We start from the raw sequence: 16,388 nt of genomic DNA, 5'->3' as shown, positions 1-16,388 counted from the left end.
AGCAGAAATAGGTCTGCCAGTAAGCAATAACTGTTGTAAGAAATACAGCATGTCCTCAGTGCCAGGCAGTGCTGCCCTCTGACAGACTCCTAGTGAAATGATGAGCAGATCACTTGGATACAAGTTTCTATAAATCTGTATTACCATATACTACTCATTACTCACATGGGTGAGCCCTTTTTTGGGTTCTTGAGAAGCATCTCAAAACTCATCAGTAGAATTGGAGCATTCAGAGCAGCAGCTGGTGGCAAGCATTGATGCCTTGAATATGTAAAGTGATATCCGAGTAAGTGGGTTAAAAGGGGATAAATCAGATTTCACAAATTCAGTACCTAAATTAGTTGATTATTCTTGGCAATTGATGTCTTTAATTTCCTTTTGCTTCACTTCCCCCTTCTGTACAGAGTAACACCATATCAGATTTCTGACAAACTGCAAAAAATACTCATTACACTTCACAAAGCTGGCAGACCTAATGATAAAAGCACCAGTAGAAAAGCCCTTAAGAAAATTGAGTTCTGGTTTGTGCAGCATTTCAGTGATACGCTGTGGTATCTGTGCTTCCCTATGATTCCGAGTCTTTTCCTAGTCAGAAGCATGATCCACCACTCCCACAGAATAAAGACCAAGAAGAAGGAAAGCAGAGCGCATAGTTACGGTGTCATACTGGCAAACAGTTTTTCAGAGTCTTAGCTGTCCTGTGTTCGTCTCCAGAGGGAGACACTCGGGATTTGTGCTGGAGCATTGGACACACGGTGGCAGCCTGGATCCGCGGGGAGCTGCTGCCGCCCTGCCCTTCCAAGGACTTCTTTCCAAAACGATGTTTGCAGCAGAATTTTCGGTAATTTTCACATGGGATTGTCAGTAATCACAGGAGCATGAATACATTTCTGAGAGCCACATGACCCACATTGTGTGAGGGGTGCATGACTGACCTGTCATGTGAGGCAGAATACAAAAATACCCTACTTGTGCTTTAGGTGGTTGTATATCACAGCTACCAACTGTGGTAGATTTTACCTTCCAGTCACCCTTCAGTACTCATTATGCCTCGGTTGCTGTGAGTAGGATCTCCCAGGCAAGTGCCTGGAATAATGCCATGCCTCCACTTCCTTATGTGTGGCACAGTGTGTGTGACCCAAGAGCTGACCTGAGGAAACATGGCAGAATTGCGGAATTCAGTCTTTTCCTGAAAGTAATTTTCTCTTGTGCAGCTGTTTTAGGACGTGTCACGGTTGAAGGAAGCAACAGGGGAGAGGGTACTCAGAGCACTAAACATTGCTGTGGCCAGGGCAGGGTTCCACCCTGAAACCCTAAGTAACTCCTTTAGCCTCTTTGGCAGTTGCCTAATCTCCATTCTGAAAAAAAATCTTCAATTCTAATTAAAAAAGAGTAGAAAATTTAGGTTTCTCATATGTCTCAGAAGAATAAGTATAGTCTGTAATTAATAATTTCCCTAGTTTGCTGAACTGTTACCATGGACTATTTTCTAGGAATAAAATTACTGCATCTTAAACCAGTACTTTGGCACAATGCCTACAAGAATACTGCCCATCATCTGTATATTTTCTAAAAGCTATACAGTGAAATCAGTCACAGGATGTCATGCTTCACATGCAACTCATTAATAAGAAATATGTGTGGAATGGAGATAAAGAAACAGTAAAATAATGTGCCTTCATGACCTGTAGTATTTAGAAAAAAATCTAGTGCAGCTTCCAGATTGACTACCATGCAGTATCTCCAAAATACGTGTCTAACAATGCCAGCTGAATGTTCTTTTAGGTTTCTTAGCCACCATGTCCAGAAACAGCAAGAAGTTTGCAGGTTTTGCTTTGATAAGTAACTATCACTGCAGATTTAAATTCTCCTCTACACTGTCACCTCCCCTCTTTTCTTCTGCCAGTAACACTTAGCTATACAGACAAATCTATTTTTTTCCCCATTACTGGAAAAGAGCCTAAAGAGCAGTTACAGTGTAAATTTTACTAACAAATTTTGAAAATTCACAGAAAAAAATACTTTCACATCTAAGAATTAAAAAATCCCAATAGGTAAAGGCAAATCAGAGTGCTAAACCTGTAGGGCTCACTAGCATCTGTTTTACATAGAAAATACAGTGACTTAATTTCAGCTCTTATTTTTAATTTACTTGAATATTTGGATCTGTTTTTGCATTTTTTTATTGAACAATACAGGAATCCACACAAACTGTGAACTATATAATGACATAGTCTTTAAAATTTTAAAGTATGTCCTAAAGCGCAATTAAGTAATTAAAATTGCTCTTGAATTGCTCAGCAGTAATGATCCACACAAATTCTACTGCTAATATATACTAAATCTTTCAAACAAGTTTTCACATGTGTATTTCAATGGCAACCTAAAAATTACCAAGCCCCTCCTCTGTAGCATGACACATGCTTAATCCTAATCCATTGTAGCATGACAGCCATCACAGACCTAAAGACTCTGATAAAATTTAAATCTAGTTTTGGCAAGGAAGAAGCTTTTGCAATTCACCACAATGATCTATAAATCCTCATTAACTCTACAGTACACTGCTTGATTAGAAATCTACTTAATCAAGATGCTTCCCAAGGAATCAATTTACACCTAATACTTGGTGGCAAGGACAGCTGCTTAATTAGGATTGTAATTTCAGTTAATTGGGACACCTTCAGGTGACGTGGGTGGCAACCTGTGTGTTACAGGTCAGTGCATCTGGCACCTTGCAGTGGCCACAGTCTGCCCTCATTGCAGGTTCACAAAAAGGTACCAAAAATTACCCAAAGCCACTTGCCAGTGGATCACAACCACCTTCTCATCCATAACCCTGTAAGATCTCCCCTGAGTCAAACTATTTAAAACAGGGAGATGTTTAATACAGTACAGAAAGGTGCTTAGCTACTTGGTCAGCCTAATTTTAATGAAAATATTCAGCCCCTACAATAGCCAAGATTCTTCCTTCTTAAAAAGGCTTAAGGAAAGATTAATCAACAACACATGGAAGGTAAAACCACATTTTTTAAAACATAAAATGTGCAATTACATGATGTTCATTAAAGCATAGTCTTACCTGGAGCAACTGCTGAAAATTAATTTAAACATGCTCTCTAAAATTTAGACTGAATAACCAGAATTCAACATTTAATTCAATAAATAATATTAGCACACAAAACCTGTTGGCATGGAAGATGGTCTGCAGGCTTATTAAAATGAGCCAGCTGTGATTTCTGAACTATGATTCAAAAAGTTGGTATCTTCCTTTTTGCATTAATTTTTCTATTGCAATATGGAGTCTATGGTACATTGTTTTCATAAGATGCAGCTCTAATGAGAGACTAAGAACGTTCAGTGTCTTCAAGTAGGTTCAGATGTTCCAATTTTGCCATTACACCTGTGCAGAATTAAGAGCACAAGACCTCATGTGCTGAATGTTGATTGCTGCTGAAAAGTAGCTGGGTGGCCTATCTATGCAGCTATTAAAAATGACAGAATGGCTTGGGTTGAAAGTGACCTTAAAGATCCCCTAATGCATCCCCTCTGCCATGGGCATGGACACTACCTGCTGACCAGAGCCCCATACAACCTGGCCTTGAACACTTCCAGGGATGAGGCATCTACAGTTTCTCTGGGCAGCCTGTGCCAGTGCCTTACCATGCTCAGAATAAAGAATTTCTCTCTAATATCCAATCTAAATCTCCCTTTTCAGTTTAAAACCATTGCCCCCTTGACCTATCACTACAGTCCTTGGTAAAAAGGTTCTGTCTTCCTTATAAACCCACTTTAAACACTCAAAGGCCAAAATCAGATCTCTGGGGAGCCTTATCTTGTCCAGACTCAAAAACTCCAAGAGAGGTACTTCAGCCCTCTGACTATCCTTGTGGCCCTCTCTGGACCCACTCCAACAGGTCCACATCCTTCTTATTTTGGGGATCCCAGGGCTGCATGCAGCACTGCAGATGGGGGTCTCACCAGATCAGAGTGGAATCTCCTCCCTCATCCTGCTTCTCTTTGGGCAGCCCAGGATTACTGTAGAGACCAATGTCTGAATTCCAGAGAGCTGAGATTATGATTAAAGCTCAATTAATCCATTTTAGCCTGTATTTGCAATTGAACTGTTTGGCTGATTCCTTCTCAACAAAGCATTATCTACAACTGAAGATACAGCTCAAATAAAGGAAAGGACAAAGAGGAAGCTGCATATTACTTCCACTGAGCTCTGCTAATGAAAGCAGAAAACCCCCAACACGTTTATAGGGCATATACACCACCTATGGCAGCAGTGACACCACAGCTTTCTTAACTGCTGTCACTGGGAACTTCCTGTAAACCAGTGATGGAGCATTTTTGCAGACAGCTTCAGAGGATTCTTCCCAATGAATTTCTTGTTATTCATATATGTAAGGACCAAGACCACTGCCAAAAATAATACTGCCTTGCTTTCAAAGGTAAGAAACACACTGTGTTCCTTGTAACATTAGGAAAACAAAAACTTGCAGGAGAGGAAGCAACTTAAGAGTGTGCACCAAATACATTTCACATGAAAATGTGCCTGGCCAGCATTTCAGATGGCTATCTTGGAGATTTTGCTGTATGTAATGCATTTTAAGTCTGGGGTTTTGGTTTTGGTTTCTTTCCCAGAAAAGGGGGATTTATAAAATCTTGCTGGGAGAAGAAACCTTTTTCTCCACTATCATTACCCTTATGCCCCCACAGACCTTGCAAAACCACTACAAGGAGCTTAAAGCCTATTTTCCAGTATCAGTGCCAGCAGTAGCCTATTACAACACCTGCGATGACGATAATGAAAACTGTTTCATAAAACCCTGTGGCAATTACAGCTGTGTACACGCTGCTCATAATAGCAGTTTTAAAAGACATTAATTATGCTCTGATCCTCAAACTAGACTGATTAGTCATAATGATGTTACACAATGATTCACACTCTAGATGACTCATACAGAGAGGCTAATTATCCAGTAGGACTTCCGTAAGTCTGCTGTTAAATGAGAGAGCTTATTACAGGACTGAGGGTTCCTGTTGAATGAATGAAAAAGAAAGTGTGGAGAAAAAAAGAGAAAATCAGTACTTCCAACCAGGTAGTATTAGATACCTACCTTGAGTAATTTGCATATTTCATTCGAGACACAGGTTTCCTCTTAGCTGTGACCATGTGTTTTATTAAGGAAATACCTTGCAGTTTTATTATACAAGTAAAATCCCTCTTTAGGTGTTTAAGGTTGACTTTGTACATGTCTGCAGATTATTAGTCTTAAAAAAAAAGGCAAAGATCCTTGTGACATGGCAAAATATTTTTCCAGCTTCCATAAAAAATAGTACTCTTTTTCTCTGCTGGTAGAACACATTAAAATTTACTGTGTTAAGTGCCCCCTGTAACTTTTACAAAAGTCATAAACAAAAAGATGCAAGCAAACTTCCAAAGTACACTCTGACAGCCAATGCTCTGCGAATACTTTATTACACAAATTACATTCAGCTTCTGAAAATAGTGTTCTAACAGTGATACCATCTAAAAATAAGACATTCCAGAAACACATTAAGTTAGGAAGAAGAAAAAAATTAGAGACTTTTTTCTTTCCTTCAATGCAATATCATGTTTGTGATTTAAAAAAATAGAAGAAGACTTAGCAGCTTCATTTTCTTGTGGCACTGTATATTCTCTGTAATGCAACAGGTTAAGGACATTGAAGAGGAAAGGCACAAAACAGAAATTGGCAACTCAATAATTATGGAAAAAATACTTTGATGAAGCAGATAGTAAGACTTATTTACAAGATCCCCATATTTGATGATAAAATACTACTGCTTTAAATCAGTCCTGCAATTAGAAGACTTTGCTTTATTAAGATGCTCACATAAAAACTAACAGCACTGATATGGAATTTCCATATCCTCCTTCACTTAAAAAACATAACTAAAACCAAACAAAAATTAAAGGAATCAGTGTACAGCCCCACACAGACTAGAATAGTTTACAATTAAATATACAAGATCTTAAACGTGCTTAAGGGAAAACAAATCTGACATTCTGGGTTGAACCATATAATGGAGAACTCAAAGGTTTTTTTCAGGATGATGAAGGTGCTGGTGGCAGTGGAGATGCTGAACACTCTTCCTCAGAATCAGTGCCATCATCTTCATCTTTTTCTTGATCACTTCCTTCAGTGCTCAGCCGGTCAAACCCTTTCCGGCTGTAGCCTTTGTGACTTGCAAAGAAGTTCCCAAGGTTAATTCCACCACTGCCTTTCCCTATGGAAAGGAAAGGATTTTCATAAGTATTGCTCTAACTGCAAGGGAGGAATAAAAATCTATCTACTAATTAAAAAGTATAGTGGTGATTCTTTTAAGTGTCCTTCCAGAAACTGTTTTTAAAGCTTCAGCACATGAGTCACAAAAGTAATAGGAAAGAAGAAGGAAATTAAGATTAAAAGTAGAAATTTCAGACTATGCCTTTTTAACATAGTCTGGATTTCATTAATTCTATACAGGTTACTGGCGTTCCTACCCATCTGCCCTTAGTTTCAAAGTGCTTCATTTCATTCACCAGATCCACAATAAGTCATTATAGCTCCTGCTCTCCCACTGGTAGTGACTCATCCTCTTTAGTGGGCAGACAGTGACAGATAAAAGTTGCTGTAAAAGAAGTTTTCAAAAGCCCCTGATCTTTGCCCCCAATCCTTCCTTTGAGAAAGTTCCATCAAATCTGTTAGTCAACATGAATACACAAAAAAAAAAAAGCCTCCAGTTAACTGCATTTGAAAACATCTTCAGTGACTACTTACCTCTAAGTCTGCCTAAAATTCTGCCTGAACTAGAATCTAGTTTGCGTTCCCCATCAGCTGAAAAACAAAGTAAATTTCAAAAATAAGCTAAACCCCCAGTGTTCTGTGATCAAATGATCTTATTTTCTGATAAAAATCACAGACATTAAACAAACCAATCAGCAGCTCTAAGAAGCACTCTATGGCAGCACTGCAATAGAGTAGATTACCAGCATATTTGATATGCCATCTAGCACTTTTGGTATGCTAACACATTTGAATACAAAAGCCAGGAAACTGTATGCTGAAATCTTCAAATAAAATACATCCAATTCAGTTGTGTAGCCATATTAGACTGCTGAATGGCCTACTCTGTCAGAGCAGGTCCTGACAGTGGCAGAACTGTGTTGTGCACTCTGTGTACATTTTCTTCTCTGGAAGAAAGTATCTTGCTAAAACAACTTTGTGATACAAAATAACAAGTCTAGAGATCAAATGCCTATCACAGTCTGCCAATTTATGCAAAACAATGTTATTATACAATACAAATTTAGAACCACTCACATAACTTCTAAGTACAAATTAAAGCTTTTGGAGCTATGGATTAAGCTGCACTATGAGAGCATGTCTGACTCACAGAACTGACTAGGTAGGAGAGAGCAATAATACATAATTTCTTATCTGTTTTCATTTTGCTTGTATCTCTGTAATACCCATATGGAGTCTTTTGTTCTCAGCAGGTTAAAGATCCCATACTAAAAAAATTAAACCTACACTTGCAGTATTAAAATTTCTGAATTCTATGCACTATTGAAGGCTCAGGGGGCTGCAGGTGCTGAGTCCCTGCCACGCTGTGAGTTTGCATGCAGCACCATTGCAACTATTCAGGAGGACAAAGGTACAGGGAGCTGCTCTCTTCATACCCTCACCCCCCAGTGTTCAGTGATATTTGGAACTGGAATAATAAAAGCCTGTTCTCTAGAATAGTTACTCACAGTTACCTCCATAGACAGTTGTCTTCCTCCACCGAATAAATACTAAAATTACGAGCAGGACAACAACAGGGATAATAAGAAGAGTTGTAATAAGAACAAAGGAAACTCCAGTGCTGCTGGCCTGTTGGACCAAGTGTTGCTTATCCACATTCTTTAGAGGGTCTCTTGATTCTTGATTGTTTTTCAATCTGGCTTCAACAATTGTTTCTGATTCTTTAAAAAGAAAAGAATTTCCATATGTAATCCGTATGCATCAAGCTGTTGTTTGAACAGCTGTTGCAGAGCAAAGTGTTACAGGAAACAACAAACTAGGATGCCTTAAGTGCTTTGTAACAAGGAAACAAAAGACAAACTCTTATGGAGACATTTTTGGCTTTTGCTGATACTATCCAAAATAAAAGGAAGAGCAATTCTGATTGATACTGCTCACTAGCAAAGATTCCCTCCCCTTTTCTCAAATGAGGAAAGGAGATGTGTCAAATAGTTTTGTCCTAAAAAGTATCTACTATTTAAAATATAGGAAATTACCCCAATTATCCATTTTTGCAAATAATCATGTGGTGTAACATCATTTAAACATCCCCTTTTGACAAAAACATTTCCACAAGAAATACAGAAACCAGTATACATCATATTATAAACACAAAGAAAAAGTTTAAAGATCTTTCTCATAAAACTGTGACAAAGGGTTGATTTTTGAACTGTTACATTCCATTAAGGAATTTTGGTTCCACAAATCTGGAGAGCTTTTGAAAACTACATTTAGTCATTGCTGACTAATTTGTTAACTTTATACCCACAAGGAGAAAAACTATTTCAGAAAAATCTTTATGATGTTGCAAATGCTTTGTAATAATTTTTAGCGAGTAAAACTGTCTAGCTATGTATTTTGAATTCAGACTGAACAGCATTTCTTAACAAGTAGCTGCATCACAAACACTTTAAATCAACACTGTTTTGATTCTGTATCAAAATTAAAATGAAGTCCCACTCTGAAGGAAAGTCAAATGGTTCAGTTTAGACTCAAAATTAATACAATGATAAACAATATCATTGTTATCACAAGTACAAGGATAACAGTGACACAATGAAAATATGCTGTCTGTTCAAGATTTTCCTCCACCATCTTTCCCACCTCTTGGCAAAGTTACAGTTCTCCATATATTTTCCCCCATGTCACAGTTGCAGTCCGTCACCAGGAGGCTGTGAGAGCACAGGCCACTCCCCTCCATTTATTAAGCAGATGACACAATGAAAGTCTATTGGCTCTTTCTTTTCTCCCAGTGGAGCTGAAAGATGTTAATTTCAGCCTACCTACTCTAAACAGGTTTAGACATTCTTACTTAAAACCTTTTCCTTACCGTGGTGTTACTATGGCATTTTTCCTCTATGACATTAGAAGTGTCAGCTAAAGAAAGCCAAAAGGCATTTACATATCCCTAGATATACAGCATGCTTTAATGTCAACACTTCCCTTTTGAGTGCTTCAGGCAGGCTGGTGTACCAATGGAGATAAAATAAAAGGATTACAGTGATGGCAGTAAGCATTTCATTGTTTCATTAGCCTTCTTTTTTCTACTTTATTCTATATGCTTTCAACTGGCAGTTGGGGTTTTTTTACTTTTCTCTGTCTGCATATACATGGCTGAAGCAAACTACATAAACTCTGAATTTAAGCAAAGAAAAACAAGAACATTTGAACATTTTAAATGCTTTTATAAATAGTACCATAATGTGGTACTGTTTTTCTGAGAGGTAAATGAGCTACATAATAGAATACAAATGGTTAAAATTACTTTTCATCTACCGTAATTATTATTTTACTCCTTTGAACCTCCTCCATGTGTACTGTCTCCTTATGTTGTTCCTATATGATTTAATTTTCTTTTTCCTTTTTTTTTTTTTGGTTTTCATGCAGATTAAATAAATAAAAAGTCTAGTAAATCTATGGGAAGAAATGTAAATAGAAAAAAATAGTATTTCTTGCCATATGGTGTGACTGACAAGGCTGTGTACTAAAATACTACACAGGAATATAAACCAATTGTCATTTAAAAAAATCCTTTTTTTGGTGGTGGAGGGCTGTAGAGCGGGGGAGGGTGCTGGAGAGTAATTGTCACAAGTTGTATTTTAGAGCTATTTCTGCATCTAAGGGAGATGCCACAGATACCAATCTGGACCATACCAGATGGTAGGATGGAATTAACCTACTAGAAAAATTTTTATTCTGTGACAGTGAAGCACTTGTCATCACTGGAAATGAAATGTTTAGGTTGGCTGTGAAACAGCATCTACCAGGTAGCAGTGTTACAAGCTTCCTTCTAGTGCTTCCTATAGGAACTCACAAAAAACAGAACAGTCAAACTAGTCAGCATTTTGTCCCTTCAGCTTGGCAGAAGCAGCCCTAGTCTATGTGAACATACTGAGCCCTTCATTTTCATTATGAATCAGACTAACCTTTTGTCTCCTGTACCTCAATACCAGCCTTTTTAACTGACCGATGTTCCATGTCTGTAAAACAAAATCATTCTTCAGGACAACTGATATTTCAGAAAGGCACTCAGTGACATTTTCCTGCTAGCTGTCTCATATGTACAGTGCAATCCTATAGTAAACATTCTTATCAACACTTGAATTTCACCACAGAGAGTCAATATAAACTATTCAGTAGCTCACAAGGCCAGAGGAAAAAAAGGAAGAGATCAGTTAATGAAAGTTGCTTGCAATAATCAGCTTTTATGAAACAGAAAGATTTTATGTGTATGCCTAAAGGCTCATAGATTCCCAAGAGATAAAACTGTTTACTATAATCAAAATAATAGTGAATTAAAGGCTGGTTGAATCAGGGTTTCTTAGCTACTCTTCTTTTATACTTCAGCAAAAACTAAAAAGAAAATTTTATACAAGTACTTCCCTTATCTAACCTGTAAAAATTCCATTACTTTTTTCTTCTCATGTTTCTTTGAATAAAAGCTGAGAATTGTCCATGTTCAGTTTACTAGATGCAGATAAAAACATATCCAAACAGAATTACAATTTATCTGGTCCAGTCTCCTGTTATTAAGAGCAGCTGATACCAAGTGCCCCAAAGGAAAATCTATCAATTATAAACAAGACAAATAAGGAGTAACTAGCTAGCTTAGTCATTTATAGCAGCGAACTCTTACTGGATGACTAACATCCTGAAACCTAAGACTTTACGTCTGTCATACATTTTTAATCCCATATAATGGAGCAGTGGATTATATTTTTATTCCTGTAAAACATGTAACCTCTCTCTGAATTCTACTAAATTGATGTCTGACTAATCAGGTTCCTCTCCCTGAACTGAGGCTGCTTGCCTTGGGGATTACTAGATTAAAAATGGCAAGTGTCTCCTCTGTATGGAAACAGAACTTCAAATTATACTAGATTAATTTTCTAGTGATAAATGCTCCCAATGAAATTAATAAAATTTTTAAGTTGACCTGTGTTTTTATTGTACACCTTGGGAGTTTTCTGCATGATAACCTCAAAGGAAGCAGTTGAGTTCTCAGCAAATGATACACTGAAATTACTAGAGTAACACTTTTGTTTAAGTTACTTTTTTGTTACTGACAAAGGATGTGTAAGGTAAATGCATGTTGATTCCTTCTGTGACAAACTGGTGTGCCCAGGACTCTTCTTTGACAGAGCACACAACAATGCTGAAGAACAGTCTTTTAATGAAAACTGAGCAGCAGCACACAACTGCTGCAAGTGAAGCTTGTAGTGCACTTTAAATCACTCATTATGCCACTAGGCTCTTGATAAGTGATACTGATCTGAAGGTACAAAATGTGAAGTTAGGACATTAAGAACAAAAAGAACATACTTCCCACAGATACAAACTTCCACACTGCTTTGGCATGAACATCTCCCACAAATACTGTTCTGTCTTCTGAAGCAACAATATCATGTGGCATCTCAAAGCTCTGTGAAGATAAGCAGTCACAGATTAGCCTGAAGTGTCTATGCTTTCAGAAGGCCCCCTTAACACCTATCATGAGCCTGGTCATGTTCAATCCTTCTTTAGACTGGAAAATGCAGCAGGTGCTGGTTTGAAACCCAAATGTGTGAAATGAAAGGAATTCCATTTCTATTGAATGTTTGCCTTCTCCAGGGATAACAACATAGAGATTATTCCATATATTAATGCTAAAAAATATACTAATATTATTTCTATTCATACTATTATATTCCACTTTATCTGCTGAAATATGTATTTTCAAAAATAATCTTGGTTTGAAGCCTACACATTTAGTTTTTGTTAAAGTTCATATGAAAAACAGCTATTTGCTATACTCAGAAAAGAATAACTCTCAATATAATTTAAAGTTGGATTGCAAATAAAAAGTGTATGTTGTACCAATAAGTGGGAATATTAACATTCATTCTTTAATCTAAGGCAATATATAGAAACTATTAAAAAAAATCCACAATTTTTATGTACAATAGGGCATGAAGAACACTTAGCCTTAACATACTCACTAGTGTTCTGTAAAGAGGGATATAACCATACAGTTGCATATTATTTCTGCTTAGGAATGAGCTCTATTTCTTTTACAAATTACTAGCATCTAAATATATGAATCTTTCAATTTCTTCTTTATTCTCTTAAATTAACTTTTAAGAACAGTAATGACAGTAATAAATAGGCTTATCCTACTTGAAGATATTATCTGTAGGAATCATCTAGAAGATAGTATAATTTTCAGATGTGTACCACATGTAGAAGCTAATACCCAAAATACTAGCATTTTTATTCAGTACTATAAATAATTCCTTTTGAATACCTTACATTATAAAGCATCTTATTTCCAGCAATAAGCAATTTTCCAACTTCTTATGGAAGTTGGAAAGGTAAAACATTCCTAATGTTCTCATATATATAATTGTATATAAAAGGCACTCTGTGCAGTACTCTACCTTTCTAAGTGGAATGAAATTATCAATTATTTCTCCAGTAGAGAAATTCATCACAAATCCTTGCACTGATTCCACCTCTCCAGGATAGGGCATTCCATTAACTGCAAAGAGGAGACCACCTGCAACAACATTAGATCTGCCTTAAGACCCCACACATAGCAAACTGCAGTGAAGATGGAGCTGTAATAGTTTAGATGAAAAAAGGCTGTCTGAGAGACAGAGAGACAAAAAGATAACAAGAAGCTAAACTACAAGAGGAAAGTTAAGTGAGGTATAACTCACTGAAACTTTGTCATTTAAGAGATGCACACTTAATTCATATAAGAAGAACCAGCAAGGCAATTATTTTACATATAGTTTAAATGCAAAAGAAATGTGAAGGTGTTAAAAAATAATCTCAAGAATGCTGTGCTGCGGATGGTTGACCTGATAGCAGAAAGTTCTTTCAATGCATCAAAGGAAGAAAGTTAGATGGGGAGTAAGTGGGACCACAAAAGGTTAAAATGTGAAAGGGGACTTGAGGATTAGACAACACAAATCAGTTTGAAACGGGATTAGAATTTATGGGCAATATGTCTGTAGAAAGATGCTATGATGAACAGATCAGAGGTCACCTCCTAAAACTGCTAAATAAAGGGTTTGTGGATGCATGGTGAATAGGAGAGGAATGACTACAAAATGCAACCAAGCTTACACACACTCTCAGAATGCCTCTTTCCACTGTCAGAGACACACAGATATCAAGCCTCTCATCCAGCACAGCCATTTTTTACATTCTTGAAGATGCAAAAGAGAGAAACATGATATTAAATTTAGTATTAAGGAATCAGGAGCCCAGCATGCCAAAATTCCTCATCCAGTTCTTAACATTTACCTTACCTTCAGTATAGGTATCTAAAATTCTAATCCCAAAACTTAATAGAGTAATTTTAACCAGGCTGTGATATTAAAAATCACAATGTTTTCTGTTTGCTTTCAGCTCTCTGATTTCATGAAACAAAAAACCCTTCTTGTTCATTTGGTCTTAATTTTGCTCTCTTCAATGGAGTTCAAAATTAATATTTAGAAACGTTACTATTAATAATAATTCATTATTTACTGATTAACTGTGTAGTCACCAGGAAGCAGCAAGATTGTCTACTTGTTGACATCACATTTAGGGAGTAATCAGTCATTTTTTAGAAACAGAGATTAGACTCAAGCTTCCCTCATCCACAAGCAGGAAAACAAGTAGTTCTCAAATTTTCCATTGCATCAGGACTACTCTAAAAGATAATTAATATTCATCCTAAGATAACACATTAGCACTTCAGGAAATAACACTGACATCCTGGCACAAAACAACTACTTGAAATATCAAGAACAAGAAAAAAGATTACCTGGAACATATGAAACTGCAAACAACTCTCTTCCAAATGCTTTGTGTTTGATCTCTCTTGTGAACTCCCCAGTCTCCAGCCTAAAGCACTGAATTCGACCATTTTCTCTGTCTGCAACACACAGCTGACCTAAGTCAGGGATCAGGGCTAAGCTGTGAGGGATACAAAACTGCCCAGGCCTGGGTCTGCCCATAGAAGTCTCTGCAACAAAAAAACCCCCACAAGTTTGTGTCAAAGTACACACTGAAACTATTGGTTTTACTTAGAAACAGCAGTATGCCACATAATGCAATGTAACCCTGGGAAGATTAGGGTCAGCTTGCTCTCTTCCTAGCATTTAGGTATATAACTCACAGTAGCCTACTGTGTTTTCTTTACAAATCCCAAATTTAGAATTTGCAATTTCCTGGGAATATTCAACATTGTTACAGTGATACATAGATCTGAGTCAGACAGAAATATAATTATTCATAGCACTTAAAATAGATGAAATTACAGCATAAATCTGGCAAAAAATGATTCCTTCCTTACGTGTTAAAAAAAAAAAAGGCTTTATGAAAGTCAGAATATTTTCTTGACAAAATAGGACACAACAATATTTATTCTGAAAACAAGGTAACAAACCCCCACTTTTTATTTTTAGGAAATATATAACCACTACAAGTAGGAAAAGCAAAGAGAAAATTTGGATGCAAGAACAAGGCTGAACTTCATGTAGCACCTGGAAGGTATTTCAGTTATAGAAATTAATTTTAAAAAACTAATAGTAATATCAGCAATATAAGTTTGTGGTAACAGCAGTATGGTAAAGCACCAAGAGCCCTGACTGTACCTTCTCCCCACTGCATCACATACAGTCCATTTGGAGAGAACTGAATAATCCGACTGTTGCAGTAACCATCAGAGACGTAAATGCTGCCAGTGATTGGGTCCACGGCCACATCAGTTGGTTGACAGAAATGATTTTTGTCACTGCCTGGTTGCAAAGGTACTCCTAAGATCAGTAATGGTTCTTTGTCATTGGCTCCTAGTTTGAAAACCTTTTTTCAGTCAAAAGGAAAAGAAAAGAAGTTTCAGTTATGGAAGGTGAAACCTGAGACCTAGATGGCCTAGGGAAAAACTCCTACCACTATGTATAAAATAAATTTACATATCAAACATAATCTTAATATATTTGCCATAATATTTATTATTAGGTTTTCAATAGTCCTGATTCTAGGAAACTTCTGCTTAAAATACAAATTTCCCATCATTACAAAGCAAACAATTTAGTTTTACTTCATAGATTTAAGTGCATCAATATGCAAAAGACATAGAAGAAAATTGCAGAGGGATCTTGAAAGGCTGGAGAGAGGGGCTCCATGACAACCTCATGAAATTCAACAAGGCCAAGTGCAGGATCTTGCACCTGGGTTGGGGCAATCCCAAGCACAAATACAGGCTGGGAGGAGAAGGAATTGAGAGCAGCCCTGAGGAGAAGGTGTTGGCTGATGAGAAGTTCAACATGAGCTGGTAATGTGTGCTCACAGCCAGAGGTTAACCATGTCCTGGGCTGCACCCAGAGCCCCGTGGGCACAGGGCAGGGAGGGGATTCTGCCCCTCTGCCCTGCTCTGGTGAGACCCCACCTGCAGAGCTGCCTCCAGCTCTGGGGTCCCAGCACAGCAAGGACATGGAGCTGCTGAGAGAGTCCAGAGGAGGCACCAAGGTGAGCAGAGGAATGGAGCACCTCTGCTATGAGGAAAGGCTGACAGAACTAGAACTGTTCAGCCTGGAGAAAAAAATGCTTCTGGGTGACCTAACTGTGGCCTCCCAGTTCCTGAAGGGAGCCCACAAGGAAGATGGAAATTAACCTTTTACAGCTGCATGTAGTGACAGAATTCCCCATTCAGGTGGGAATGACTTCAAACAAGGAGTAGGTTTAGATTAGATATTAGAAGGAAGTTCTTTACCACAAGATTGATGATGACACTGGTGAGGATGCCCAGAGAAGCTGTGGCTGTCCCACATCTGAAAGTGTTCCAGGCCACACTGGATGGCACCCTGAGCAACCTAGCCTAGTGGAAGGTGTCCCTGCCCATGGCAGGGCAGCTGGAACGAGATAATCTTTAAGGTCCCTTCCAACTCAGACCATGATTCCATGGTCTGAGTTTACGATTCTATTATTTCTACATGCTATGTCCTTGTAGCAAATTATTCAACACAACTATATTCCATGAATAGGGGTGAATTTCTGCAGGCACATTCTTAATGTTATTCTAAACAGGCCTAGATAGGCAAT

At 37.6% G+C, this 16,388-nt stretch overlaps 1 protein-coding gene across 10 annotated transcripts in view; it reads right to left on the bottom strand.

Annotated features, from left to right (window-relative positions):
• Nucleotides 1-5,466: 5,466 nt before the first annotated feature.
• Nucleotides 5,467-16,388, bottom strand: part of PAM (peptidylglycine alpha-amidating monooxygenase) — a 121,103-nt gene continuing 110,181 nt past the window's right edge. For 4 of the 10 annotated variants that reach the window (XM_021543985.3, XM_021543988.3, XM_021543992.3 and 1 more), the window contains 8 exons: nucleotides 14,942-15,149; nucleotides 14,110-14,310; nucleotides 12,731-12,849; nucleotides 11,637-11,736; nucleotides 10,241-10,294; nucleotides 7,784-7,996; nucleotides 6,810-6,866; nucleotides 5,467-6,276 (listed from right to left, as the gene is read on the bottom strand). In XM_021543985.3, the coding sequence (XP_021399660.1) occupies nucleotides 6,095-6,276; nucleotides 6,810-6,866; nucleotides 7,784-7,996; nucleotides 10,241-10,294; nucleotides 11,637-11,736; nucleotides 12,731-12,849; nucleotides 14,110-14,310; nucleotides 14,942-15,149 (1,134 nt within the window). In that variant the 3' untranslated portion in view covers nucleotides 5,467-6,094. The remainder of the gene's footprint in view (nucleotides 6,277-6,809; nucleotides 6,867-7,783; nucleotides 7,997-10,240; nucleotides 10,295-11,636; nucleotides 11,737-12,730; nucleotides 12,850-14,109; nucleotides 14,311-14,941; nucleotides 15,150-16,388) is intronic. The other 6 variants (XM_021543987.3, XM_021543993.3, XM_021543990.3 and 3 more) reach the window with 4 other exon arrangements.

The sequence above is a fragment of the Lonchura striata genome, chromosome Z (assembly GCF_046129695.1).
Source record: "Lonchura striata isolate bLonStr1 chromosome Z, bLonStr1.mat, whole genome shotgun sequence".
NCBI lineage: Eukaryota > Metazoa > Chordata > Aves > Passeriformes > Estrildidae > Lonchura > Lonchura striata.
Note: the sequence above shows the minus strand (reverse complement) of the source record. Positions and strands in the feature narration are given on the sequence as shown.